Below are 27,025 nucleotides of genomic sequence, written 5' to 3' on the forward strand. Positions count from 1 at the left end.
AAACACTCAAGTTGAAACTTGAAACTCGAAACTTGAAACCAGTACCACATAAGGTCATGTGACCCCACTGTTCCTATCTTTTACTTTTCTTTCAGAGTTTTGTGAATATATCTTTAAATAACAAAAATATTAAAATACATTTATGTTTTTAAACACTTTAGTTTTGTGTGTTTTCTGTCACATATTTGCCTCATTAATCAAAGTGGGGTCACATTTTCTGACGACAGCCGTCAGAAATGGTGACCTTATGTGTTGCTGGCTCCTCTGCGGTCCCAGATTAAGGTGTAACACCGGAAACACTTCATTTTGCTATCATTTAAGTGTTTCTAATATTCTTAAAATGTGTGTGTGATAAGCCACTAAATAGAGAGTTTTGTCTTGTCTGCTAGTGTAATATATACCTTACTGTTCTTAAATTCTGTGTATTATTAGTGTTATTATAAACCACAATTTCTGTTCATGCTATGCATGCCGTAGTAGCAAGGATAGACAATTTGTATTGTTATATAATATGGGTTATGGCAGTTGTGGTTGAATTATTCTTTGCTATAGGATACTTTCATCATTTTGGCTCAAAAAAGGATATAATTTCTTCCATAACATGTGCAAATGCCTATTATTGTTTGTAGTTGTTTCATAAGCAGCATATTCCCTTCATATTTTGATTCCAGCTGTTCTTGTTTTAGTTGATTCATTTGCCTTAAATTATAATTGCTTTATTTATTATTAAGTTTATTATTTAAGTTTCTAGGTGCCTATGATTGTTTGTTTATTTAATTAAATTTTGTACTCAACTATATTTGGATATATTATATACCTTGAGGTGGAATGAATGATTCAGAACCACATCCACCCACTATCCGTACACACCTTTAATATAGGTATCGCAACGATAAAGAAGTAGTTCAAGTGGAAGTGACTAAGTGACAATGAAGCCCAACTTTCCCCATCAGCATACATGTAGATAGTAACCTTGAGATATTTTCTGCTATACAGTTATAGCATCTCATAGTTTTACAGCAATATACTGTATAGTGGGCTATTTTTCACATGTCTATCATGAGATTATGACATATAAGGCTAATTATACCAAAAGATTCATCCTGCACATATGAAGTATGGATACCAGCCTATTTGATGACAGAATTAAAGGTCAAAGGTTAAGTCAAACCAAAAGTAAATAGCTTACTATAAAGACAGCAACTTCGCGGAAAACTTAACCTCTATGAAGAAATTTGTGAAGTTCGTTTATGTTGTAATCTCATTACAACATCAGCATTTGAAAACAGCATTTACTCAATTTCCTCTTACAGGATAAATCACAAGGTTGAGGTGTTGAAGCATTTAAACTGTCAGTTTAAACTGAAACAGCACAACAACCTTTCCCACGCCTTTCCTGTTCATTCAAATCAGACAGCAATATAAGCCTCTTTTGGAAAAAAAATTAATAAAATTGTCAAAAGTGTTTAAAAAAGGAAGCTGCCAAATCATTTATCATTAAGATAGTTGACTGATTCTCAAAGGATGGACTGGGAGCTAAAATAGTTTCCACTTCTTTCTGTTTTTCTCCACAGAAATGTAGTCCTGGAGTGATGAGTGAAAGATGAGTTTATCATCCGCTGTCCTCCTCATAACTTAATCTTTAAAGATGTGATGAAAATGTGTTTGAGTAAGTAAGTGCTCTGGAAAAGGTAAGGCTAGTCATAGTTCCTTTGAGGAAATATAAGACACTGCTATGGTAATGTCACACTAAAAATCACTTAACCCACCGATTTTTAGTGCTCAGATTCCACTGAATTTGAAGCACAATTGAGTTGTTATTCCTACATTCATTTCCCAACTTTGTGCAAAGCATTTAAGCTCAAACAAGACACAAACTAAATCTGCCATTAATGAAATGGAAAGAGGAGCCCCTCTGCTGGATTTCTTCCCTCAGTGTCATCAGTGACTGGGAGAATGTAACTCAGCAGCAACGCCATGTTCAACATAAATATTTTCCCCACAACCATGGAGAGCTGGGGGAACGTCCAAGGAGCAGCTCATTTTATCACTGCGGGAAATTAGGCCCTGGTTAGAAAATGTCCTTATAGAGGAACAAAATGGTCTGCCAAGCTGAGAGGGAAGAAGGAGTCAGACAGGAATGACACGATGGAGAGAGAGGGAGAGAATAAATGCTTAGATGATGTATTTATTATATGAATAATCACCAACATGTAGCTCAGTCATTCACACATGGATCGTCTAAAACGCCCAGAGCAGTAAAGTTTGTGCTGCGACTCTCATCAAGGGGAATTGTTGAGGACAGTTTAGTTTGGACGTTAGCCAGAGCTGTGCCAAAAGAGGAAAGGCTGATAAGACTGGGAAAAGAGCACTGTGTCCCTGTTGGTTGTTGTTGGCTGTCGGTGGCTCAGTTGCTATGTGCTTCCAAACATGTGAACAAGAAAAATGCCTGCAGGTCATAACCCCCATGAAAATAGACTACAAGTGGCAGACTAGATCATTTTACAGCTCAGCATGATGCTTAACAGGTCCATGGTAGAGTTGGCATGCTCTGTTCTGACCATATTTGATATAATTGTGAGCCAGACAAATTTAAACTGTTGTGCTTGGACGCATTTTGAGAATTGAACTGGGTGGCATCAGTGTGTTACACCCATGTCTGGGTCAAGGCCTCTGAGGTCATTGCGATGACAGGCTGTGATATCTGTCGGCTGTGAGGGTCAGTGAGGTGAATTAAGCTGTGATTAAACTGAAGCTTAGTAGAATTGTTATTTGCTATTTTAGTTGTTGAAGATAATATTAATTAAGCTGTGATCATAATACTTTTGGTTAGTTAAAACAACAACAAAGATGCAGGATCCTTTAGCAGTGAAAGTGACTTCCATCTGTGGCAGTGTAGCACCATCTACTGGTCACACTGCAAACACTGACTGTGTGGTAGTTTATTTTATGCTCTTCATTCATTCGTGACTGAGTAGTACAAATGCAGGGTTTTATAAATGGTCACAGAGAAGCTGGTGAAGTGGCATTTGCCTACTTGACCTGGAAACAATTTAGAAAAAGTATAAGAAATGGGATGCAGATTTTGCAGCCGGAATTCAACTTCATCTTTCTCTCTTACATACAGGTTACCGCCTAACTGCACAACTACTGCAGCAAGACTGAGAGCAAAGGGGAAAAACAAACCACATCCGCCCGTTTGCAGCTCTTGCCAAAGTGCGAGGTTATCTGAGGTCACCTTCTGAAAAGCCTCTGAACAGACAAGACTTGCTGCGATGAGGTTTCCTAGCAACACACCCAGACCTGAATAGCATCGTGTGTGTGTGTGATCTGTGAAGCAGCAGCATGAGTGAAGGTGAGAGCACCTGGGGAGGGTGATGATGTGAGGAGAGAGGTGCAGAATCCAACTTTCAGTGAGAAGATCGAGCAGAGTTCAGTTTTCCTTTTCCTCTTCTGCTCATTTCAACATGTATCCGTTTTCAACTTCGCCACAAGAGGGAAGCATATTCTTGCAAAACCTGTTACAGACATCCAATATAAGACTGAATTTATGTGTGGATAGAGATGAGACCCTGAGGGCCCCATATTCATTGTGTGTCAGTTAGTTTGAGGTAATTTGATTAATTGCAATCACCCCATGATAAAGAGAGGTAAGTGCATTATTAAAAAAAAAATGTATTATCAGAATTTGCATATTCGTGTATGCTCCTAAATATACTTTTGTTTTTCAAATTAATACTAAAAGGGAGTCAATAGAGGCCCACAGCTCATTTTTTTTTATCAATGAGGCATAGTGGAGTATATTAAAAATATACTATACAGTATAGTTCATCCACCATGTGTTACAAAATACTTGTTTATTTTCTTCTGCTTTTGCCAAAGCAGAATATTATTTTCTATATTGTGTTGGATGAAATCTGAGTGATATTCATTTCTCTTGGTTGCTCTTCACTGTCCTTATTTTCACTCTACATCTTCATGTACAAATTGGTGGCAAATTAGAGGAATAACCGGAATGAGTGAATGGAGAAACATACCAAATGCAGATGCTTCCAGAGAGGGAGAGAGGGGTTACTGAATGGTTTGATGAGCATGGAAATGATGTGAATCGTGCTCACAGCCCTCACGCTCACCAGATCTTGACAACCTTTTGTGCTTGTGAAATGTGATGAAACAAAGTCTACTTGAGACCCTTTTCTTTGTGAATGTTGGGTTGTGAACAGAACTATTGAGTTATGTTTTCACAACTATTTCACAAGAAAAAGCTAAATTTTTTTTTAAAGTAACGTTTTTTCCTTATTTCCAACCCATTTCACGACCCCTTGTGAAAATCCTCCATTATTTTATTTTTTGGGTAACTTGGGGTGTCGGTAAACACAATCACATATTATCAACTCATAAGGTTGATATGGAGAGCTTGTTCTATATACACGTTGAGCAGACACAGTGCAGAATTGGTAATAATTTGGAGTTGTGTCTCTGATGAAGTCCAATACTCACTCCCCTCTCTAGTGTGGTCGGGCCTTCAATAACTCCTGAGGCAAATATTCCGCCCTTTAGCTGCTAAATGCTCCACTATGTTCACCAGCTAATAGCTAACTTTCTCTATCTGCTTTTTGGTGCTGGGAAGGTACCGTACGGTGGGTTTATGTCAGCAGAGTTTTTCACTGAAAACAACTTCCTGTTGCATTTGGAAACAATGCTGATAAGAGCAGTGAGAGGGTCGTGTCTATAAGGTAAATTGCGAAAACTTGTAAAAACTCTTGCGAGACTCACTGCCCGACGACTTATCCTAACGTTAATTATTCAAGGTCAATGCCTAATCCATCTCGCGAGAGTTTCACAATTTGTGTGTGTTGTTTGTGAGAGTGAGATTGAACCAAAACATGTTATGGGTTGTAAAACCAAAACAATGAGCTGAAAGATACTAAAAAAGCCACCTAGAATTGATGGGAACTGCAGTTGGTTGAGTTGAGTGATAATTCTCTGCTGGTTTATCACTACAACTGACCTCTTTCATGTTTTGACATAGTCAATCTATTCATTATTAATATGAAAATATTGATAAGAGCAGCTTTAATGTGAACACCAACCAACGCTACTGTATCTTAAACTGACACAAGAAACCAGGCAAGTACTGAGGTGTTTAATAAATAACAGCATGAACAACACAACAACAATAACAACAACAACATTAAAAGCTTGAATTCATTTTGTATATATACACATACTGTATATATTTTCATATTTGACTGTATAAACCATAAATATGACATGCAGTCCTCATAACTTAAAACAACCAGGACTTCTCGGACTGAGGTAGGGTCAGGGGCCAAGGGGTTGGATGGATGAAGCTGTTTGTGTGTGTATGCATGTATGCGTGTGTGTGTGTGTGTGTGTGTGTGTGTGTGTGTGTGTGTGTGTGTGTGTGTGTGTGTGTGTGTGTGTGTGTGTTTGGAGGTGGGGAAGAGGATTACAGTATTGGCAATAAAGCTGCAGTGGCTGTTTAGTAGAAATGTGTGTGCTTGGTTCATAGTTCAGTGGTCAGGAGTCGTCCTCCCCAGTCAGTGCCCCAGTCGTCCCGCCCAAGACTTCCGGCTGAGAACACACACGCATGCGGCGTTGATGCGGATGAAACGCCAGGCTGTCCGTTCCTGGTAGAGGGTCAGGGCGCTTACGAATATGTGTGTGTTGGTGCAGTAGGAGTTCCAGTGGCGGCTGTCGATGCCGAGACAGCCGGAGGTGCCCGATCTGGAGCCCTGTTTGCCACCGCGGCCCCCTGGCCTTCCCCCGTTTGCAGACCCGGAGCCTCTCTGCGTGGGGGATCGGCAGGTGGTCTCATAGAAGAACTGTCTCTTCACCACGTTGTTGATTGTAACGTTGGGCAGCACTGTCACCTCATTCCCAGCTATGTCTGTGGCTCGTGTCAGGTTGCTCACCCAGGTATTCATGCTGTCACATACTGAGTACTCTCCTCGGTGCATGGTGTGCGACCCTGCTCTGCGCCTCACCCTCACCCCCCTCACCCCTTCAATGTCATAGCCCTCGCCTTCCAGGGCATCATGTGATGGGGCCACCTCGCTGAAGACAACACGGGGCGAGGAGCGGTAGCGTCTCTTGGAGAAGAGCTTGGGGTCCACCACTGGGATGGAGGGGTCAGGGGGGGAATCCGACGCAGAGCGCCCGACGACAGGGCTCCTATCCTGGGTGTGCGAAGCTGCTCGATGGGGCCTCTTGGTCCTGTGGTGGCTGGTCCTATGATGCTCCTGTGAAGAATGGTGTTCAGAAAGGTGGTCCCCCACTGCTGTCTGCTGCTGTCCTGCTCTGTGATTGGCTGCCGTCTGCTGTCCTGCTTTGTGGCTGGCTGCCCCGGCGCACCGGGCCAATCCACCTCCCATGTTCTGTACAGCCTGGACGCCGATCAGGAGGAGCAGGACCAGTGGTGACGACCTCATGGGCACACGTCCTGAGACGAGCACAAGGGGGGAAAAAAAGTTCAGATATCGTGCCTATATGTCATGCTTTATATTGAAAGAAAAAATAATCACTTATCAAATAAGAATACCAAACATTTCTATTTTCAAGTTCTTTTCTGACATGCTAAAAATATCCAGAGAACTTAGAGAGTTAGGAAACACTCAAGGCTAAACGTGCACTCTCATGTTCGGTAAATTTACCACTTATAATGTTATTGCTGTTACAAAACCTAGGCTTATGAGTGGATGTAGGAGAATCGAACAACATCAAACAAACAATAAGACTATAAATAATAGTAAATACATAAAGAATAATGAATAAGGACTATAATAGTTTTGAAGCAGGCATATTAGAAAGACATTAGATATTAATAGTTTTATTGACTTTTATTTGTTTGAGGAAAACCTACACCCACTGGAGCTTAGGTGTCCCACAACAGTGTCCCACTTTTTACCTCCTTCTTTTAATTAATTAATTATTTTATTTTTATTTATTTATTTATTTATTTATTCATTCATTTATTTTTTACCTCATGGGTTACTTGTTGGATGGAATTTTATCAAGCTACATTTTAAATTGTATCTTGTATAGCCTAAAAAACTAATACAAATAATTTGGTGAAAAAAAAGAAAAAAGAATACCAAACATTTTTTGGAAACACAATCCAGATATTCAAATGTGAGGATTTGCTATTTAACTTAACGTAACGTCCAATCATATTCCTGCAGGTGTATAGCACAGGTACTCCAACCTGTCAGGTATCAAAATGTCTGCTACACAGACCTGCTTCTCGTTTTGGATTACTTGTCAGGGGACTTTTCACCGGATCTCTACTTGCCATTACACCAAGGTCTAAGCTGAGTACCTTCTGCTGTGCTGCTTGTGCTTTCATTCATTGCCAGTGACATTCCATGTGTTGGCTCAGAACAGGTTTTATTTGCTTGGTAGTGCCAAGAGAGGATGTGGCTACATTGTTGTTGTTGTTGGCTATTTCTCTGTTGAGCCTGTCTGGCTGTTGCTGTTGCTTTTCAACTTGTGATGAATGAATGAATTATTGGCATGTACAGTATGGCTCCTGCATGCCTGCAGGTGATGTTGTGCTGCTGGCTGTTCAGTTTGCTATGCTGCTGCTGCTGCTTAACCTGATTCTCTATTGCAATAATTGACTGTAACTGTGTGATATATTCATTTACAATGCATGTGTCTGTGTATTTATTTGCAATGTTATTGTTAGTGTTTTGCCTTGTTGCTAATGCCCAAAGCAATTTGATCACTCTGCATGGGCTCAACTTTTTTCCCCCCTGGCACCTTTGGAGTTGTTTCTTACTGTTGTTGTGTATTGCCTCATGCATGCTGTTTAGCTGATCACTAGAGTGTACTTTACTGGCTCAGCAGAATCCTACAAGTACTTTGGTTGAGAAACAAATGTTTAGTCCATTTTCACCATCTTTGAACTCCTTGAACTTGAACGCCTCTTGTTTTGTGTGTTTTGCTGTGGCGAGTGTTTGTGTACCTGTGGAATGTGTCCAGTTGAAGTGGGAGCCCCTGTGGACTCTAGAGCCAGACTCCAGTGCAGGCCGGGCCCCTCATGCCTGCCATCTGGACCCCCTGAACCACAGCTCTGTAACACACACACACACATGAAGACCAAATACTTCACTTAAACATATGGATTAAGCTTTTCATATGCAGCAGTTTATTCTATGTTGTTTTCTCCATATTTTACTGAAAACAGTAACTGTAACTGACAAGAGAAAACAAAATGGAACAAATTTTCTATCCTTGATCCTTGAGGAAACTCTCATCTCATCTCCTGACCACCACTGCTCTCACAGACATACACAATTTACTATTATCTGCGCTTATCTCATGCAAAGTACACACACACACTCACCATGTTTAACTCTTAGAGCTTAGACTTGCCATACATTGGAATGCGCGGCATTTCACACCTCCATTAGATGTTACATATATTGAGCGTAAAGCACTCCAACATTAATGGGGGATGTGAACTACATGCATGCGCACACTAACTCGCACGTGTCTTTCTTAGTGCCATACATGCGCATGTAGGGATGCGTGTGACGTTGTTTTTATGAATAGTTTGCATGCTAAGATGCTGTGATGTGTATGAATACACACAGCCTCTCACACAAACACTCAGGAGGTCACTGAGGTGTGTTGAAACTGGCATGTCAGTATTTTGTGACTTATCTGCAGTGTTCTGTTGGTACGTTGTTGGAATACCACAAAAGTTTATTAGTGTTGTAAATGTTTAGCTCAACATGTTTAATTTTACTACCTTGTTGTGAAAGGCAGAGCCCCCTGGATGGATATTAAAAATAAGAGCCTAGGAAGTGATTTATGGTCGTGTTTACAAAGATGAAGCTTTTTTTTTTTTATTTATTGATCTTTTGTGTATCTTCTAGATAAATGACTTGCATTGAAATCCTCTCAGTGTAGCACATAATAACCAGAAGAGGTCAGTGCTGCCTGCGTAGACCACGATTCAAAGACAGCGGTCAAGCAGCTGAGAAATATCAGAATGTCACTCACTGGCCCTGTTGCCGTTAGAAATAGCAACTTGGATGCATAAGAAAAATGTAGCATCTTGAATCACTTTCTTGAGCTTTCTGTTCTTTGAACCACGTTTTCTATACTTCTTTGTCTATATGGCAATGGTGCACAGTAACTATAGTAATGTGTACATCTACTCAAGAACTGTATTTTAAGGAACTTGTACTTTTATTTGAGCATTTCTAATGTTCTTTTTTACTACCTTACTTTTACTCCACCGCATTTATATAACTCTCGCTACTGGTTAAGCTTTTTAATACAGGATTCAGCTTTTCACTGTATCCCATTGTGATAAACTGTTTGTGATATATGTGCACAATTTTTTTTTTTTTTCTCTCAATATTTTTTAATGAATTTTAACACAACATAAATATGCAAACTTTGTCCAGGTACTAAACATTAATACTTAAATAAAAGTAAAACAATAAAATAAGTAATACTAATAATAATAATAATGATAAAACAAACAAAAAATATAATAAAAAAAGGAAACAAATAAAACAAATGCGTGTGTATATATACATACGTATTTGGCATTTAACTGAATATTAAGGTTTCATGGTGAGCTTATATGATGCATTACTGACACAAAAGCATAACAAATTGTTGCCTCAAACAAGCACAACATTAAATGCTGCTTACATGTTCAATTCATCCGTCATAATAATTCAATCATATAGTGGTCTGTGACTCTATGAGTACTTTTACCTTTTGCAGATAAACCTTATGCGCTTTTACTCATTTAAAAACTTTAAATGCAGGACTTTAACATGTAATGGAGTACTTTTATATTGTGGTATTTCTTTTGCATGTTTTTAATACTTCTCCAACCATGCATAGGGATCAGTTTGGCATTGCAACTGCAAAATATTCAAGGAATCTTGGGAGGTTGAGAGAGCTATTGTTTTGAGTTTTTGGTGAAACTGACCGACTGGTGATATCTTTTCGCTTCAATAAACACAATCACACAAACGCACACCCACACAATCACACACACATATGGAGCTGGTCCAAACATGCAGCGAGTTGATTGATCCCGGCTGACGGGCTGTTCACTATTTACATGGCCCGGGGTGAGCCTGGAGGATCCTAATGTTAAAAATATGTGGCTTGTGTTTAATGCCAGTGGAGCCAGCGTAAACACTGCGGCGTAGGAGCGCAGGGGTCAGAGCGGTTTAGAAAGCACCTCTGACTTATGAGATTACTTCAGCACTGGATCAGAATCTGTCTGGTTATCCCGCCGACCCCCCTCGCACAAGTACTGTATGCAAAATAACAAACATGCGCCGCCATATAGGCTTGCGAGATGCTCCTGCGGTTTTCCCAGTGAATAGGGTTTGGACGTGCTCCCAAAGCTGTTTGTTTGTGTTACGGTTTTGCGGGTTCTGCTCCAGAAAGTCTGTACTAGTAACACTGGAAAGTTCTTTATTTCAGCAGCTTCATTTCAGTGCTGACTGGGCCTGGAGTAGAAAATGTTAGATGGATTTTACATACGAGAGTACATCCTATATCAAACTGTGGCGGGGGCGACCCATATGGTACTGATAAAACAGGAAGTCTCAGAGTTCTGTATGAGGCTCCCTGCACTTTGATGTGCACGGGACAGTAAGCTGTTTTCCTCTTCAGTATCAGAGAGAAATCACGCAAATACACATGGGAGATGCCCTGAAGAATAAAAGAGTCCCGCTCACACGTACCAGCCAAATAATGACAACGGTATTCCAAAACTGTCTAAGCAAATACCACAGAAACGACAGACACAATATGGTTCATATTTCCAGACACTCAACATACTGTATTAATACACGCTGGTATAAACAAAGCAGTCGTTTGGAGATCCTTTCATGATTCATGCCTTGTACAGTTTGCACCGAGGAGGATGTTTATGAGAACAGACTTCATGTGGCTCTCTGGAGCGTCCCTTCGCTCTAAGGAGGTTCCCTTTTCTCACAATGGGCTGATTCTGATTCCCCAGCTTTACCAAACTGTAAATCAAGACCATCTCGTTGTTGAGTCATCCTTCACTTTCAAACACTACAATGGCACGAGCGTTCGAGGCGCCACATGGCACTACCTGGTTAAACAATGCTAATGAAAGTATGTGGAATGAAGAGCTGCAAGGTTGTGACCTGAAAAAAAACGATAATTAGGCAGCATGAGAGGAAAACACTTAAGACGGAGACTAATTACTTCGCTCCAAGGCAGTGGAGCCCAGCCACACATTTACCGGTACTGACTATACGCAGTGTTTCTCAGTAACACCTTTTCATTTAGTGCGCCAGTCCACAAGATGCTCCATTGATCAGACTCTACAAGCTGCCAAATGACTGCATGTGGTTACAGTGCGGTGTGTTGAGTGTGATACAATGACAACAAGGCAGGTGGGCCAAAACATGAGCGGTGTAGTGAGAGCGTGGCCTGCCATCAATCCCAGGTTAGTTTACATTTAGCAGCTTCCTATCTGTGTGATACATTAGTCATTAGAAACAAGTCCTTGTTAAAAGATGTGCAGGAGTGGCCCGTCAACAGCTCTCTCAAACAAACACACACCTCTCTCTCTCGGCGCGATGACAACAGCGGAAGATTATGAGGCGGTGAGAAAGAGAGAGTGACAGCTGCAGAGAGGTAGAGAAAGGAAACGGAGAGAGTGTGATGCAGAGGAAAACAGAGAAAGGTAAACAGTGTTTCTGTGTCTCTCATCAAGTCAGTGTAGTGCAGTTCCTCCTGCTGTCATCTACTGGAAATAATTATCAAGGGGGACGACTGCCAGGTCAACTTGCCCTCTTTTTTTCACTTTTGCACGCATCCAAATGTTTGAAGGGATATTAATTTCCTCTAAAGAAATGGTGTCAAACGCTCGTTAATCAGTGCTTGGAAAAATGCAGCAGCTTATAAGGATCAGTCTTTGAAGACCAAGTAACATTTGGAGTTTTAATTTGAAATTTGAGTTCAAATGGAGGGTTGCAACATAATTCACATGTGCATTAGATTCCTTTTTACTTTTTACAGAGCTACACTCACAGTTGCAATGCCTCCATTTTCTCGTCGTAATCAAAGCTTTTCATCTACGGAAAGACAATCTGCTCGTCATCTAAACTGTGATAAGCCACCTCGTGAAAGTAATGCAACAGCCAAGATACTGCCATGAATCAAGTTTTTGTCACGCGAGATGATGTCATGCAACGTCTGTTAAAAGCAAAATGAAGTCGCACTCTCCAAACGTTCTGGAGAGGCTGTCAGTGAGGTGGAAACACCTTAAAGAGGATCGTATGCGGGATGCACAGCACAGTCAGAAAATCATAACCATAAAATAAACTTTGGAAAATATCCATTTTTAACACACAAATCTAAAGGTCTTATTGATAACATTTTTATCTAGACGAATATTTAAAAAAATAATAATACATCCACAGAGCTTTTAGAAAGGTGCCGAGTAAAAGTATGGCTTTTCCTGAAAATAATAATTATGATTGTGAATTAATCATTTAAAATGTTTTGGTGGGTCCAAAATGTATGTATTGTTTATCTTTGTGAAAGATATCTGACATTTGGTTCCCACTTCTAACAAACCTTGTGAGCCAATAGTAAAACAACGTTGGTATCGCGTGGTGTCTCTTTGTCGTCAGTTGGTGTGGAAAAAATTAATAAATGGCTGAGATTGACTTGTCAATGTTATCAATAGCACCTTTAAATAGTGCAATGCTTGTAATTCTGCTTAATTTGATGTTACACAGCACCATGAGCTAATTTACACTGACATCATCAATGAGGTATATTATGATGGGATTTAATAAACTAAACCATTTGAAGAACCAGTTTTTAAAAAAAGTGTTCATGCAACCATGAACAGTGAATTTCAGTTATTCTGTGGTTAATAAGTGCACTTTTTTTTTATTGAAGACAATTTTAAAAATCAATTGCAAATACATGAAAGTGTGAAAATAGAACCAAGGAAGCCTCACATCACTGAGTCTTTATAATTTGGCTTGGTGCAACCGAATGCGTCTTTAAGTGAGGATGGCGAAGAAGAATTGTTCTATATCATAAGCACTCTCTCTCACTTTTTATTCTACGTCACTACCTCTAAGCGTAGCATATTCATGCAGATATGTTTACATTGCAGTCAGCACAGACTACATGGCGAACAAATGACATGCCAAAAGCAAGAACGGCGCTCTTATTGCACGCTAAATGCCTTTCACAATATTGTGGAATTCATCCACCTTTTCGTGCAAACAGGCTGGCTAAAAGTGAACCCTATCAGACTTAAGACATGTGACGGTTGTAATGTGAGTAGCAGAGATGAAGAGCAGCCTCTGCCCTGTCCTTTCCCCCTCGTCTTCATGTTTAAAAGATACTTGCTGTGGGAACCAAGGCACCTGTTGTGCATCAGGGATACTTCAAACGGTAAACTGTGCTGCTCCGGCCTCAGGACACAGGAAGAGAGTGACATGCACACACAACCTGTTAAAGCACTTGACTCCTCAGTGGGATGACAAATGATGCAAGATATGCCGAATAAAAGAACCGTACAAACTGTAACGGTATGAACTGCTACAATATGGACAAAAAACATGTGCAGTTTTTGACATCAGCTTGTATTAGCGTGATGATTTTACTGGGTGCAGCAATAAAATATGCCTGGCATGTACAACGCACAGGTAAATGTTTCCAACTTTCTATAAGAACAAGTAGCTTTCAAAAGACTGACCTTTTATTCAACTTGGCTGGCCGATACCGCCAGACGCAGGTAGTTAACTCGTCCACTGAATGTTTCCCAGCTCCTCAACATGCTGCCAACTCTGAAATATATCTGTGGCATATAAATGAACCTTTAGGCGCCTGTAGGATTTAATATATATATATTTACTGCCATTTTACATCAGCTGTGGTGAGATAAAAGCGTGTGTTTCTGTGTTCTGCGTGCATCTTGAGAATATCAGGTTAGCAGGGAGCCAAGGTGTGGAAACTAAAAGGAGCAGACTTTGGCTATGAGCCAGTCTCTCCATCCTGCTGTTTCGTGACCTTCTCTGTTTCTCTTACTTTCTGTCTGTCAGTTTATCTCTCATTTATTCTTTTTTATGCTCCTGGAATCTGACCCAGTGTTCCTCTCTTCTCTCACGATTAAAAGCCAGACATAACTTTCTGGATACATGGCAGTTTCTGTGTCTTAACAGTGATAACAGATTTCAACACAAGAGCATATGTGCAGGTGCAGAGAACTGGATCCTCTCTATCATTTCCTTTTGTTTTGGGAAAATTACACAACCATTTTTTTTCCTGATCATATCCATAGACCCTCTCGCTGGAGATCTGATCCCCCACTTGGCCGTCCCAGAAACGAGACTGCGTGTGTTTTTGTTTTTGTGTTGTGGGCTACAGATAATTGGCTACTGCTTCAGGAGCTGTAAAATAATATCTCTAAAGACATGCCAGACACCGAGACAATGATTTCAATTAGCAAGAAGGAATTTGTCTTGGAACTGGGATAATTGAAGCAGTTGGACTTGTGTCTACATATGGCTCCACTTTTACTCTTTTCACTAATGCTCACTGTCCAAGGAAAATAGATGTCAAAGTCGAGAGGGGAAAAGTGTGCCAATGCAGTTTAGCTTATCGTTAATACCTTCTAAATTTGTACCACATACCTGTCAGACAATAGGTGCAAGTCATCATACACTCATGTCTTCTTTTCTCTTTGATGTAGCGAGGCTCAAAGGCACTTCAACACTGACAGGGTTCCGATTCCCGTCCAAGATACTGAGACACAGTTCCAGGAACCGCAGGCTTTCACTTTGACGTATGCTGTATCTCTCTGGGCTTTTTTATCTGCTTCTCAGCTGAGACTTCGCACGTCTTCAGATATGCATACTGCTACATGTGGTAAAACTTTTTAAAGTCGGCTCTTGGCACAACATTTGTTCCAGAGTTGTTTTTTATTTGCAAGGGCAGCCCTGAGACAAAGCAGAGACACGACTACAATGTAACCTCAGCCTTTCCCCTAGTTGTCACACATTGTCTTACAGTAAGTCGAACAGTGATTCATAATAATAGGAAGATTGAATCCTTGTGGTGTTTTGTGAAAGGAATCCAAAATAAACAGCATTTTAGCTGAGAGCGAAATCCAGCAGTAATTGCATTTGGAAGAAAGGGATGAGTAGCAAATAGAAACTGTAAACTGAAACAATGCAGCTCTTTGTACACCGAGGAATATTTGTTGTTTGTTTTTTGTTTATTCAATGACGGGGTTTCCAGCACGTTCCCAGAAAAAAAAAAAAAAAGGCCTGTTATGTAATACGGCAATCCGGTCTCACTCCCAACTCATCATCGGATACTGACGCACGAAGGCGCCCTTTAGCGGCAGTATGTGATGCACCGGGCTTTCAACTAACTCCAATGTACACCCACCCACAAACAAACAAACAGGATTTTCAACCAGGAGATCGCTGTTCACGTCCCACATGAAACTAAAAGTAACATTGACTTATTTTTCCGACGTGACTCGTTGGTATCGTCACTCCTGTGAGTCACGTAAGCCATTAATCAGGGAAGTTAATGTCAACCGTGACCGTTTCCTAAACTTACCTAAGTGGTTGTGTTGCCTAAACCTAACTTCCTGTGAAAACGAAGTTTGTTTTGGAAGGACACTATGCATGTAACGCGCGTATATTGACACGCCGTCCCTGACACGTCCAAAAGTAACGTAAGAGCTCGTGCGCCGGTCTCCGATGCTAAGGGGCACTGAGCAATATGTTCATGAACAGGTGGGCTGTATGTTATGCTTGCATTTGGAAAAGCATTAAAATGTATTTAATAAAAAGGCACTACGGCAATATGAGTGAGCCCATTCCTCCTCTAGTAATGCAAATGCAATTGGCTTTAAGTTATGTGGATTTATATCACAAGGCGTATATAACAAAGGGTATTATGCTGCGTGTTCCATGTTGGTTGTCTCAGTATTTTCCACTCCGTAACTCTCCACTGTGCTAAAAGGTGCCATCTCAGCTACAATGCTAATGTTGGTAACAGTAGTTTGCTCTGTTTCAGGGACTCGAACAGTGTTTATGTAACAAACCTGGTATCTGCATGTTGATGTTTCGCCATGCAAATATATGTCTGGTCTCTATATGAGATCTTTTTTTTTTATTATTGTACAGTCCTTGAAATTCAGAAACACAAGTAATACGTTTTTCGTCCATCTTTCAGTCCAAGCAGTGGTCAACAGTGATAGGCTTCAAATTTGAACTTGTTTTTTGTGATAACTTTGTTTCTGACGCAGCTGTTGTCATTCTTAATTCTACTTTCAAATGCTCCTCATAAACAATGGATTTCAGTGGTGCGATGCTGTTTACTGTCCTTATAATGAACTCTCGGCTGCTGTCTTGGACCCAGCAGAACTCCAGGCATGAGGTTCTTTTGGCAATGAAGCAAAACCGCAGTCAGAGCACCGTGGCTGTGTTATTGAAAGGTCTTCTCTCCCCGCTTTTTCTCCCCTCCCTATAACCGGGCCCATCCCCAGTCAACCCACCCTCTCCCTGCGCTGGACCAGCAGACGTGGGAGGCCAGTCCTCCAGGCCTTGAAGGCAGGATGAACACAATGATTAACATGTTTTCCAGACCTCTAGTTTTTATGACCTTGACATTCAACAATCTTCTCATGACAAGTGGTTAATCTTTTGGCATGTCCGTGGTAATAACTCCCCCTTCCTGGTGAGAATCTAACGTCCCATAGCGGAGGCACTGGGAGGAGGAGGACCAGAGGCAGGAATGCCTGTCTGGCCACGTAGAGGGATATAGACAGAAGGGATGGAGAGGAAGGAATCAGAGACATCAAGGGATGGGGAGAGGCAACAAGTAACGGAGGGGCGGGGTACAGATGGGCAATGAGATGTCTTGGGAATTTGGCAAATAAAGGCGCATGTGATACGAAGAAGCTGAGCGTGGAAGTACAGGGTTGAAGGGGAGCAGAAGTGAAGAGGAGTTCAAGGACGGGGAAAGAGGGAGGAATTAAGGCTACAGGGAGTTTCAAAGAGTCGATGAGTAAGAGACACAGGCATTGCTGTGTATTTCCTCCCAATAGCTTTAACAGAAATTAACCCTTTCTGCTCCGGTCTCAGAGGTGTTCTAGCTCATGTTGCTTATTTTCTCTCTGGGCGTCCACCGGAGCAGAACTTCAAAAGCATCTATGTTGTTTAAGCAGAGGTCAATACTAATCCTCCTGTAGACTATACAACTATATATCAGCATGTATGTGATTGAAATCGCTAACTCCGATGAGTTGGAATAAATGTCAGTCGTGTTTTTGATAAAGATCGCTGACTAATGTTAGAATGAGTCACTCAGTTCATCATCTTGAGTTTGATTTGACTCATCTGACAATTTGATATGTTTTATATGCCCTGAAAGCGTCTTTAACAGCTCATACCCTCGACGAAATCGAGCATAGGCCTATAGATTTGCACGTGACACGTTGACTGCATGTTGTCACAACAGCAAAACAAATCGACTGTGAATGAGTCACCCACTCAGGTAAAGTTGCTAACATGAAGTGAACCGTGGGCGTAAATGGACCAATGCTCTCATTCCGACACCCAGGTTTTTCCATTACGCCCGACTTGTCTGATGCCATGAGCATGGGTGTGGGCCCATAGAGGCAAACTGGGTATATGTTGCGTCAGACATTAAGATATGCATGTACGGTATTCATTTAATGAAAATATGCGCTACACAAAAAACATCTGAGGGGTAGCTGAGGGGGAGAGCTAATCAACGAGAGAATGGTGATAAATTTAACATAAAGTGTAGGCCGTATTTGAGAGGCACTGTGAAATTGCTCTGGCTGCAGGCTAACGTTGAGCTTTGCCTTTCACTTTAAATTGGTGTAACATGGATTTGATTTGTTAAACCTAATTCAATTTTCTTTTGGCCCGGTTGTTTGGGGCGAAGAGTCAGTCAGCCAGCCAGCGTGGCACCTCTGAAGCATGCAGAGATTAAGTATCTCACTCCAGGTTACTGAAGTAAAACAGGTAACGACCTCACTCGCATGACGACATCCTGCTGCCATGTGGCCTTAAAGAGACGTCATGCATAACTGACAGCCTCTTTGCAGCAACCTCAAATCCACATTTTATTTAATTTGTTTTTCAGCCATGCTAGCGGCATGCAATATTTCTCTTTTGGTTGGTTGACTTGCCATAAACTTTAGTGCAGACATTTATGGTCTCCAGAGGATGATTCCTACTGAGATTCTTGCCTCTAGTGCCACCAGCAGGTCAAAGTTTTCTCTTATCATGTAAAATATATCAACATCTTACCAATACATAAAGGAAAAGTGTGTAACATTTCTTGGGATCTATCAGCAGAAATGGAATATAATGTTTATAACTTTGTTTTCATTAGTGTATAATCACCTGAAACTAAGAATTGTTGTGTTTTCGTTAGCTTAGAATGAGCCCTTCACATTAGGGATGCACCAATCCAACTTTTCCAGTCCCGATAGTGATAGCTGGGCTTTCGGTATCGGCTTATACCGAGTACCGATCCGATACCAGTGTTTAATTAGTAAGCTGTATGTCTTGTACTGTGTGGAAATGAATGGGATCATTCTTTTATATGTAAGGCAACATCAGGCTTGACTTAAACATTGCTTTTATAACAAATAAATTGATAGATATACATAAAATAATAAATCGTACACCAGTAACTTGGTAAAAAATCTTCAAAATTAACAGGAATTACAATTCAGGTGTAAACTTTTTTTAATGCAGCAACAAATTGGTCAACACTTAAACAGGAAGTAAAATTCCAGTATACAATGGAAATAGTATTAAAACATAGAATTTAATTGAATAGATCGGCTACATTGTCGCCAATATCCGTTATCGATTCATCCCTAGTTCATATCTACATAGGGAGCGGGTCCTCTTCACGGAGTCCGCCATGTTGCTCCAGAACAAACAAACCAAACACTGGCTCTAGAGAGAGCCTTTCGCGTTTTTACATTACCTGAAGGCCACCGTAGTTCTCCGACATGCTTGTGAAACTGCGGTAACGTGAGCCGCAGAGTGCAAAACCGTGGTACCGCCAGCTGCCGCCTGACTTCCGTTGCTCCTAAAGTAGTGTTATTATGGTTAGGATGGCCTCTGAGCGAGGCGAACGGCGGTTTTGCACTCGGCGGATCACGCTCAAGTCTTGGAAAGGGAGGAGTGAGCGGAGGGGTGTTCAGTTGGTTGCAATCTGCAACCAAACCACTAGATGCCACCAAATCCTACACACTGTACCTTAAGTTTATGACCAAATGTCTGCAAAACAAATGATATTCCCTTGGTCTTCTGCTGTACCTTGTGTATGGCATGCTTGGTGCTCAAATGCTCACATCTAAACCTATCTTACGTAACATCAGCATGTTAGCATTGTCATGTTGAGCTGAGACCACTTTGAGTCTTAAGCTGTGTTCTCTATTTAATCAAACAATCCACTTTGTTGTACTGTTCTAGACGGCCTTGTCCGGACTGTATGAATCCTCTGAAGAGTGTAAAAATGTGATCTTTGTCATCACTCCCAACATTTGCTTGATTACAGTCTAACCCCTCTCACTAAAGACTTGACCCCTTGGCCTTTTTCTATTCTGTGTGGTCTGCACATCGTTCTGTCAGCTCTCTCTCTTTCTGTTTCTATGTGTCTCTGCCTCCCTATCTCCCTCCGTCCATATCTCCCTCCCCTCTCTCCCCCTCTCGCTGATGTCAACCACCTGTCTGCGTGGGACCTCCCAGGCCCATCCTCTGTCTGTTAGCAGCATGCCATGTTCAGCGTGTGAGCAGAGTTATGGTGAAAGAGATCGAGCGGCTACTTTCCAGCGTGTCTGCTTGTCTGTGTTTGTGTGTTTGTGTCTGACCTGCAGCGGTGGTTTAGATGAGTTAATATTTACTGTGGAGCTTGATGCAAAAGCTTAATCTAGCAGAGAGAAATTGCTTCCTACAGCGTCATCCTCCCCAAAAAACTCCTCACGACACACCATTAATCCTCCAGTTTTATCTAAAACATAACTTGTTGACAGATAGAGCAGATTGTTGGAAGGCAGAGTCGGAGATCATAAAGTCCTTCACGCCTCTGTAGTTTTTTGGGATCCTGTCTGGCTAAAACAACTATAAGAAGAATGACGCCTTATTATTATTAATTTCTGCTCATAGTGTAGGAGACCGATCTGTTATGAGTAGCCAGTGGCTCATCCTCCTGCATACTATGCATTCCCAAATCGGCATAATCCGAATAAGTGCATAATAAGTGGCTTCACTTGTATCCTTGGGGCTAAGGCGTGTGTGTGTGTGTGTGTGTGTGTGTGTTTGATGAGTATCCAACACAAACACACGTATACACACATATACGCATTGCTCATACACATGTACAAACCCATTCCCCCAATGCCGGTGTGGTTTATGTATCTATTTCTTTCTTCGTTGGAGTAAATTTAATATACATGGGAATCTGTTCAAACAGATTATTGAATGGCTGAAAATCAAAGCATCTGATGGCAACGACTAATTGTATCTTATTTGAGGCTTTGGAGTGAATTCAAATATTTGAAAAAGATGAAGGGTTCTTGCTCTGTTGTTGGCAACGAGGGAGAGTTTCATGTCCGGACAAGCTACAGTCGACCTGCCAATCGGGATAAAGCCGGGGAAGGAAAGCGAGAGTTGGACGGTGTCATCACTTCAATCCGAATGTACACACACACACACACACACACACGCACGTACGCACATAAAAAGGGGTTTCATTGAAACAATTCAAAACCCCAGACGTGCACTGAGTCAACAGATTAAGACCACAACGCTGTTATTCTAGCTGTAAGTACAGCTCCGGTAATTTGGTGATTTATTGGCTACCGTGTGTTTGGGCTGCGTGCACATGCATGAGAGGGGAGAGTGAGCCATAACTGAAAGTCATAGAGGCATTTAATGTGGAATGAGCAGGCATGTCTGCACATTTAGTTGTCATTTTTTGAAAGCATATAACGGTGCACACACACACACACACACACACGTTCGCAGACATTGAAACAGAAACAGGCCGACGCAGGCAAACACAACCCTTTTGATGGAGCACCTGTGGAAATCGGATCTTCAACACAAAGACTGACTTGCATTAACAGTCCTGGATTCAATATATAGAGAAGTCCAAACACAGCAGTGTATTATTCTTGATTTTGTATAGTGCTGGAAACCAGGTCCATATGGGGGGAAAAGGTGCTAAGACAAAAGAATCCGCTCATGTCTGACAACGATTCTGTTCATATCCAGCGAGTTACAAATGTCAAACAACGTCAGCTGTGATTTCTGTTGAATACATTTTCTCCCAAACATTGTGAGAAGTTGTTTGTAAAGGAAACGTCAACAGGAATTACTGCGGATAAGTAGCTCTGGAGGTGATGTCACGTTTCCGTATTTTCCACTCTGCTCCCGTGCCACATGGTTCAGGATCCTGACCTGCGGCGACCTCCAGATCCCCGTTTTCCTCCACAAACACAGACGTAACCCCCCGACCTAAACCCCCCCGAAGCCCGAACTCTGGCCTCTTACCTCTCCCACTGATTTCAGACAGAACACTTCAGCTGGTTCACTTTACACCAGATGTTCTCACCCCAGTCTGTGCACTGACCTGTGTCAGACCGCAGCTGTAGTGACCCAAAGGAAAACCAAAGCAGGGTGTAAGTTTACGTTTTGACCCGTGAATTATCATCTCCTCATTTTTCCCCAAACAGGGAACTTTTGTTCTGGATGTTCAAACATCACCTATTTCTCACAGAGACAGAGAGTTTATTTCTTTTGCTTTTGTTCTTAAGGTAAATACATACATTTAAAGTGTATAATAAGACAAGATAATGGAAAACAAAAAATGTGGTTGTCAATTTTGAAAAGATGCTCTATGTCAAGCAAGCTCATTTCACATTTTGTTATATTTTGACGAATATGTGACTTAAAATGCTTAAATGTGACTGTGGCACAGAAAGCCTTCAGCAAGAGGCACAACCACAAAATTACACAAAAATAATATGATAAATTATATAAATAAGTCTGTTCAGCAAGTCAATTTTCCTCGACCTGGGGTCAAAAACAAATGTATTATTATTTACTGATAATATCAGGGAGGAAGGAAGAGGCGAGGAAGGAAAGATACTTGTTACTTTAGGAGAAAAGTGGATTGGAGGATAATCGGTTCTGCAGTTAATTTGTATGCATGATTGTCAAGAATTTGAACTGAGAAGTGTTGATATAATCTTCACTAATGTGGCTACGGACTACTAACCACTGTATCTTAACTGGTAGAAGACTGGAAGAAGATCGGGATTAGTCTGCCTCAAGCGTTTCCGACCTGATAAGACATCAGACACATTTCTTTGTGAACAAACCCTTAATTATTTTTGTAGCCAGCTGGCACTGTTCCAGATGTTTTAGTAGCCTAACTCTAATGTAGTCGTGTCAAACTCTGTTGGTAACGGATTTTTTTTTTGGCCTGGAACAAATGTGTAACAACAAATGTAATTAAACATGATTTGAACAGTGATTTAGTTTCCAGTAATGATTGGAATTATGTGACATGATTTTAATAAATTAGTGCTGTCTATATGAGGCTGCAAGTGATTATAGGAAGAATCCTGATGCTTTACACTGCATTAATGGTTAAACTGTAACTGATACCAACCAAACCTGTTAACAAATGGGTTTAAAAAATGGACAAGATTTTTCTATTTTGACCATTTTATCTGTGCAAATCTGCTGTCTGGGGTGAAAATAATAAATATATATTCTAAAATAATCTGGAGAGTGTAAAGATAAAGTATAAAAAATATAGGAAATAATGAAATTTTTGAATAAATGCGAGTGAGAGCCACTTAGCCACTGCTCAGCGGGCAGGGAGAGATACAGCGTGTAGAGCTGACATATTTTCACATCTAACTAACTGTGAATTAAGTTGGTGATTGTTGGAACAGTGGAAAGTCAAGGCGGTTTTGATGAGTTTTATGTTGCCTGTTGAATTTGAATGTGTTTTACGATGAGTTAACAAGGAAATTAAATCTGGTGATCTTGAATTCAGAAATTGTACGGTTGTAATTTTATGTTTAATAAGGAAAATAGGTGTTGTGAGTTTATTGTGTTTATTTATCAGACTATAAAAAAGTTAAGACAGCTTGTGGAACGTAGCAAACTCGCCGCTCGAACGCAAACACATCTCCCAGCTGAAAGTACAGCCACACACACTGACCCACACCTGTGCAAATATATCGGCAATCACTGGAAAATTGTAACATATCGCCCAAGTAAGGACATATTGTAGAGTGCATTAGGGCTTCACAACAGGAGTCAAGAACAACCATATTTGTGATATACCTTGGATGCTTTGGCTTTAGGCCCTCAGGTTAAATAGACCCAGTTAAATTGACAGTCCAGGTGTGCTACCTGTCGCAGCCTCTCCCCTGCCCAGGTGTCCTCCTATACAAGACTTCAGTCTAGACGGCTCGCACCATTCCATCCTTTATGTGTTTTAGGGGGTGGATCTTCTTCTTTCTGTCACAATCTGAGTACAGATGAGTACAGGCATATGCATTTTCATGTCATGAACTCTGACGCTTGAGATACAACTACAAAAAACACAAAATCCCAAGATACCACTGAATAAGTATTGACCACTGTCTTGTTTACTAACTGACAAGCATTTAACCAGGCTAATGATAAGATGAATAAAGAAAAATAATATAAATGTGTATAAAATGTATGCCACCTCTGGCTTGCCTCATTCATGAATGAATTGAGCATTTCCAGCTAAAACTCAGTAGCTACATCCCACTTTAAATGGATGATGATCTACTTTACATAACACTAAAGATCACGGGGTCCACTGATGCAATATAGGCTTAACTGTACCCAATACTGATGGGTTGTTTTGACCCAGTATTGGTGATATTTAATATTTATTATATGACCGGTATGTTGGGTTATTTATCCAAACTAAAATAGGGTTATTTCCCCCCACATTTTGATCCCAAACAAGCTCAAGTTTTACTTAAAAACTGTCACAGATGCATTGCTGGTTGAACAAAACAATGTGCATCTGATGTCCAAGACCAAAAAGGATACACGTTATTAACAATCACTGATAAATAGTGAGATGTAAGATTATAACAACCACTTTTTCTTTGTTAGGGGAAATAACCCAAGTGTAACATGGAAAACAACCAAATGGTCTTGGGTGGTTTTCTACCAATGGGTATTAGTATTGTGTTGATGCTGCGATCCTAGTAACTGTTCAGTTAGTTCAATATGTGCTCTAAAGATGGATTTTGTGTACCTAATTTTAAAGTGTTACACTTTGTCTCTCTTTCACACAGTCACATACATACATACATACATACACATATGCGCTCGCACACATACACACACAGGTGCTAACATAGGGAAAGCTGTAATTCAGCTTCAAAGGGAAACCTGAGCGGGTCATGAATAATCACAGACATCTTTGTCTGCAGGGGAAAACAGCACTGTCCATCTGCCCTCCACACACACACACACACACACACACACACGCACGCACGCACACACGCACACACACACACACACACACACACACACACACACACACACACACACACACACACACACACACACACACACACACAGGATGACCATTTCCAAAGTTACAGATCTCATCTCTTGTTGCAGTTTAAGATCTTGTAAATTGAGGTTTATTGGTAACATTGTGTAATAAAGAGGGACAAACGAACTGTATCACAAATGCCCTTTTTGTCCGCAAGCTTCTGGATCATTCTGCTGCTGATGATTGACGGACAAGTGAGCCAGCAGTGGAGCCAAGATACATTATCAACAGACAGACTCAACTATAGATTACAAGCCAAGGGGCAGGCAGTAAATGTTGGTTAAAACCAGAGCAGATTTTATTTTTTAGACCGTTTAAAGCTGACTAATTATCTAGTCTGCAAAAATTATGTTAGAAAGTTCACTTTCTTTTTCTATGTTTGAGACACGGTGTATGTGGTAGATCAACCGTAGTGTGGTTTACCAGTCATGGCTCTGTTGTTGGCGGTGTTTCAGGCTGTCCTTCAGTGTCACAACAATGACAGAACAGTGGCAATTCAATATTTTGTTTGGCTTTATGCTAGAATGTTCTCCTTCTATGTAGTTGGATCCATTTTACGTGCAGAGCCAGTGGGTGCTTTCACGAGACCAACAAATATAAAATGTAATTTCCTCCCTTTTGGGTAATCATTTTTTCCCCCTCAAAAGAGGGCACATGACATAGAATTTATAAAGTTGATCTATAGGAGGCCACAAAATGATATGCGTTTTAATTTCAGTTGAACTTTAAGAGAAATGTGCTCTGAATTATCTTGTTTTAACCACATGGACAAAGTACGGTATCTCTTGAGATGTCATAAGATATATGGCCAGGCTGCTGCAGCTTTCTCTTTCCACTTCCTCTGTGAACCAACGGAGAGGTGATGAAAACCCCTCCTGCACACACTGGCAGCAAAAATGAAGCTCGTAAACAATTTAGAACATTTACTTTTTGCATAGGACGGAGCACCTTTCCCACGAGAGAGCTTTACTCGTTGGCCTACGCTGAAAGTTTTGATAAGTTTTCTTATCCAACACAGATGTACACACACACACACACACACACAGACACACACACAAGGCTATAGAAGCAGACACTGTAAAGATATTTGTGTGTGTGACAAAAATAGGAGCTTTTTGTATATTTTAAAACCCTAATCCAACAACACCTACATTTTTTTTTCATTTTTCTTCAGATTCAAGTTAAATCCAAATAACACACCAGCTCTAACGTGGCTGCTGCACCTCTTGGACACTGACTGTTGTTGATGTTTGTTTGTGTGCGTAAATGTTGGTCCGCGGTGACATTCCTCTCCTGTCAAAGCCCGAAAGGAATTCCCTGGTAGGAGTGGCAGGCATGAGGTCTGTGTTTAGCACACACATTTGTGCACACACACAAAAATATACATATTGGAGTGTAAAACACTGATCAGCTGCACACCCATAATACGAGCACCGGGGCCCCACCCAGACATAAGGATAACCTCGGCAACATACTTCATGTCATTGGACATTGGCGCTCATCAGACTCTACAAGTCCTTTAAGGGTTGTGTAACATGAGTGGAGAGAAAGACAGATAGAAAAAGAGGGGGAAAGAGAGAGACAGAGACCGATAGAGGAAAAAAAAGGGGGGAGAGAGGGAGAGAAAGAATGAAGGTAACCTGATGTCCCAGGAGTTTTCTGAACAGTGAACTGGTTCCCATTGAAGTTTGGAGAACCCCTTTTTTTCTAATCCTCACCTCTATTCTCTCGTTCTCTCTACACCCTCTCCTCTTCCATTCCCTCTCTCCATCTGTATGGGAAACTACTGAAAATGTTGAAAGAACACAAACTCAAACTTTTCTCAGTACCTCCTGTGTGTGGTAGTCAGCTGGAATTTTCTCCCCCCAACAGAGGACTTAACTGGCTGCTGCTGAGCTCAATCTCAATTCAGAGGCTCCACTTTCACTTAATGACAGGTATGAAGAAAACTTCTCTTCTCCTCCTCCCTCTTCTGTCTCTGTTTCTTTCTCCTATATGCACACACACACAATACCATGTTTAATTAGAGTTTTAAAAGGAACAAGGTAGGACTCACCACCCTGTTAATGCTCCTTCTCTGCTCTCCCCAGTGAGTGAAAACTTCCAGATGAACTCTGCTATATTCCACCTCACTTCTCTCTCTCCAGGCCGAGGGCAGACTTATCCCAATCTCCAAATCCTGCTCCTGCTTTTAAAGCTGTGAATCCAGGTCTCGGGCCATCCACTTCTGCCTGTCTCCCTCCCACACTCTTTGGGAAATAGATTGTTCTAAAAGTTTAGTAAGAAGAGTCCCAAAGCTGCTCCCTCCCTCCCTGTGCGC

General features: G+C 41.1%; 1 protein-coding gene across 2 annotated transcripts; it reads right to left on the reverse strand.

Moving 5' to 3' along the window:
• Nucleotides 1–5,132: 5,132 nt before the first annotated feature.
• ngfa (nerve growth factor a (beta polypeptide)) lies at nucleotides 5,133–27,025 on the reverse strand. 2 transcript variants are annotated; one of them, XM_074644226.1, is made up of 3 exons: nucleotides 26,762–27,025; nucleotides 7,991–8,098; nucleotides 5,133–6,466 (listed from the first exon to the last, which is right to left on the reverse strand). In XM_074644226.1, exon 3 carries the CDS (start codon nucleotides 6,453–6,455, stop codon nucleotides 5,565–5,567), a length of 891 nt encoding a protein of 296 aa, XP_074500327.1. In that variant the 5' UTR covers nucleotides 6,456–6,466; nucleotides 7,991–8,098; nucleotides 26,762–27,025; the 3' UTR covers nucleotides 5,133–5,564. The 2 variants fall into 2 exon arrangements, with proteins under 2 accessions (XP_074500327.1, XP_074500329.1); XM_074644228.1 differs by lacking the exon at nucleotides 26,762–27,025 and adding an exon at nucleotides 26,535–26,742.

The sequence above is a fragment of the Sebastes fasciatus genome, chromosome 8 (genome assembly GCF_043250625.1).
Source record: "Sebastes fasciatus isolate fSebFas1 chromosome 8, fSebFas1.pri, whole genome shotgun sequence".
Classification (NCBI taxonomy): Eukaryota; Metazoa; Chordata; class Actinopteri; order Perciformes; family Sebastidae; genus Sebastes; species Sebastes fasciatus.

Coding starts and splice junctions, on each gene's coding strand:
- ngfa (XM_074644226.1), bottom strand. CDS start 6,455: ATGAGGTCGTCACCACTGGTCCTGCTCCTCCTGATCGGCGTCCAGGCT.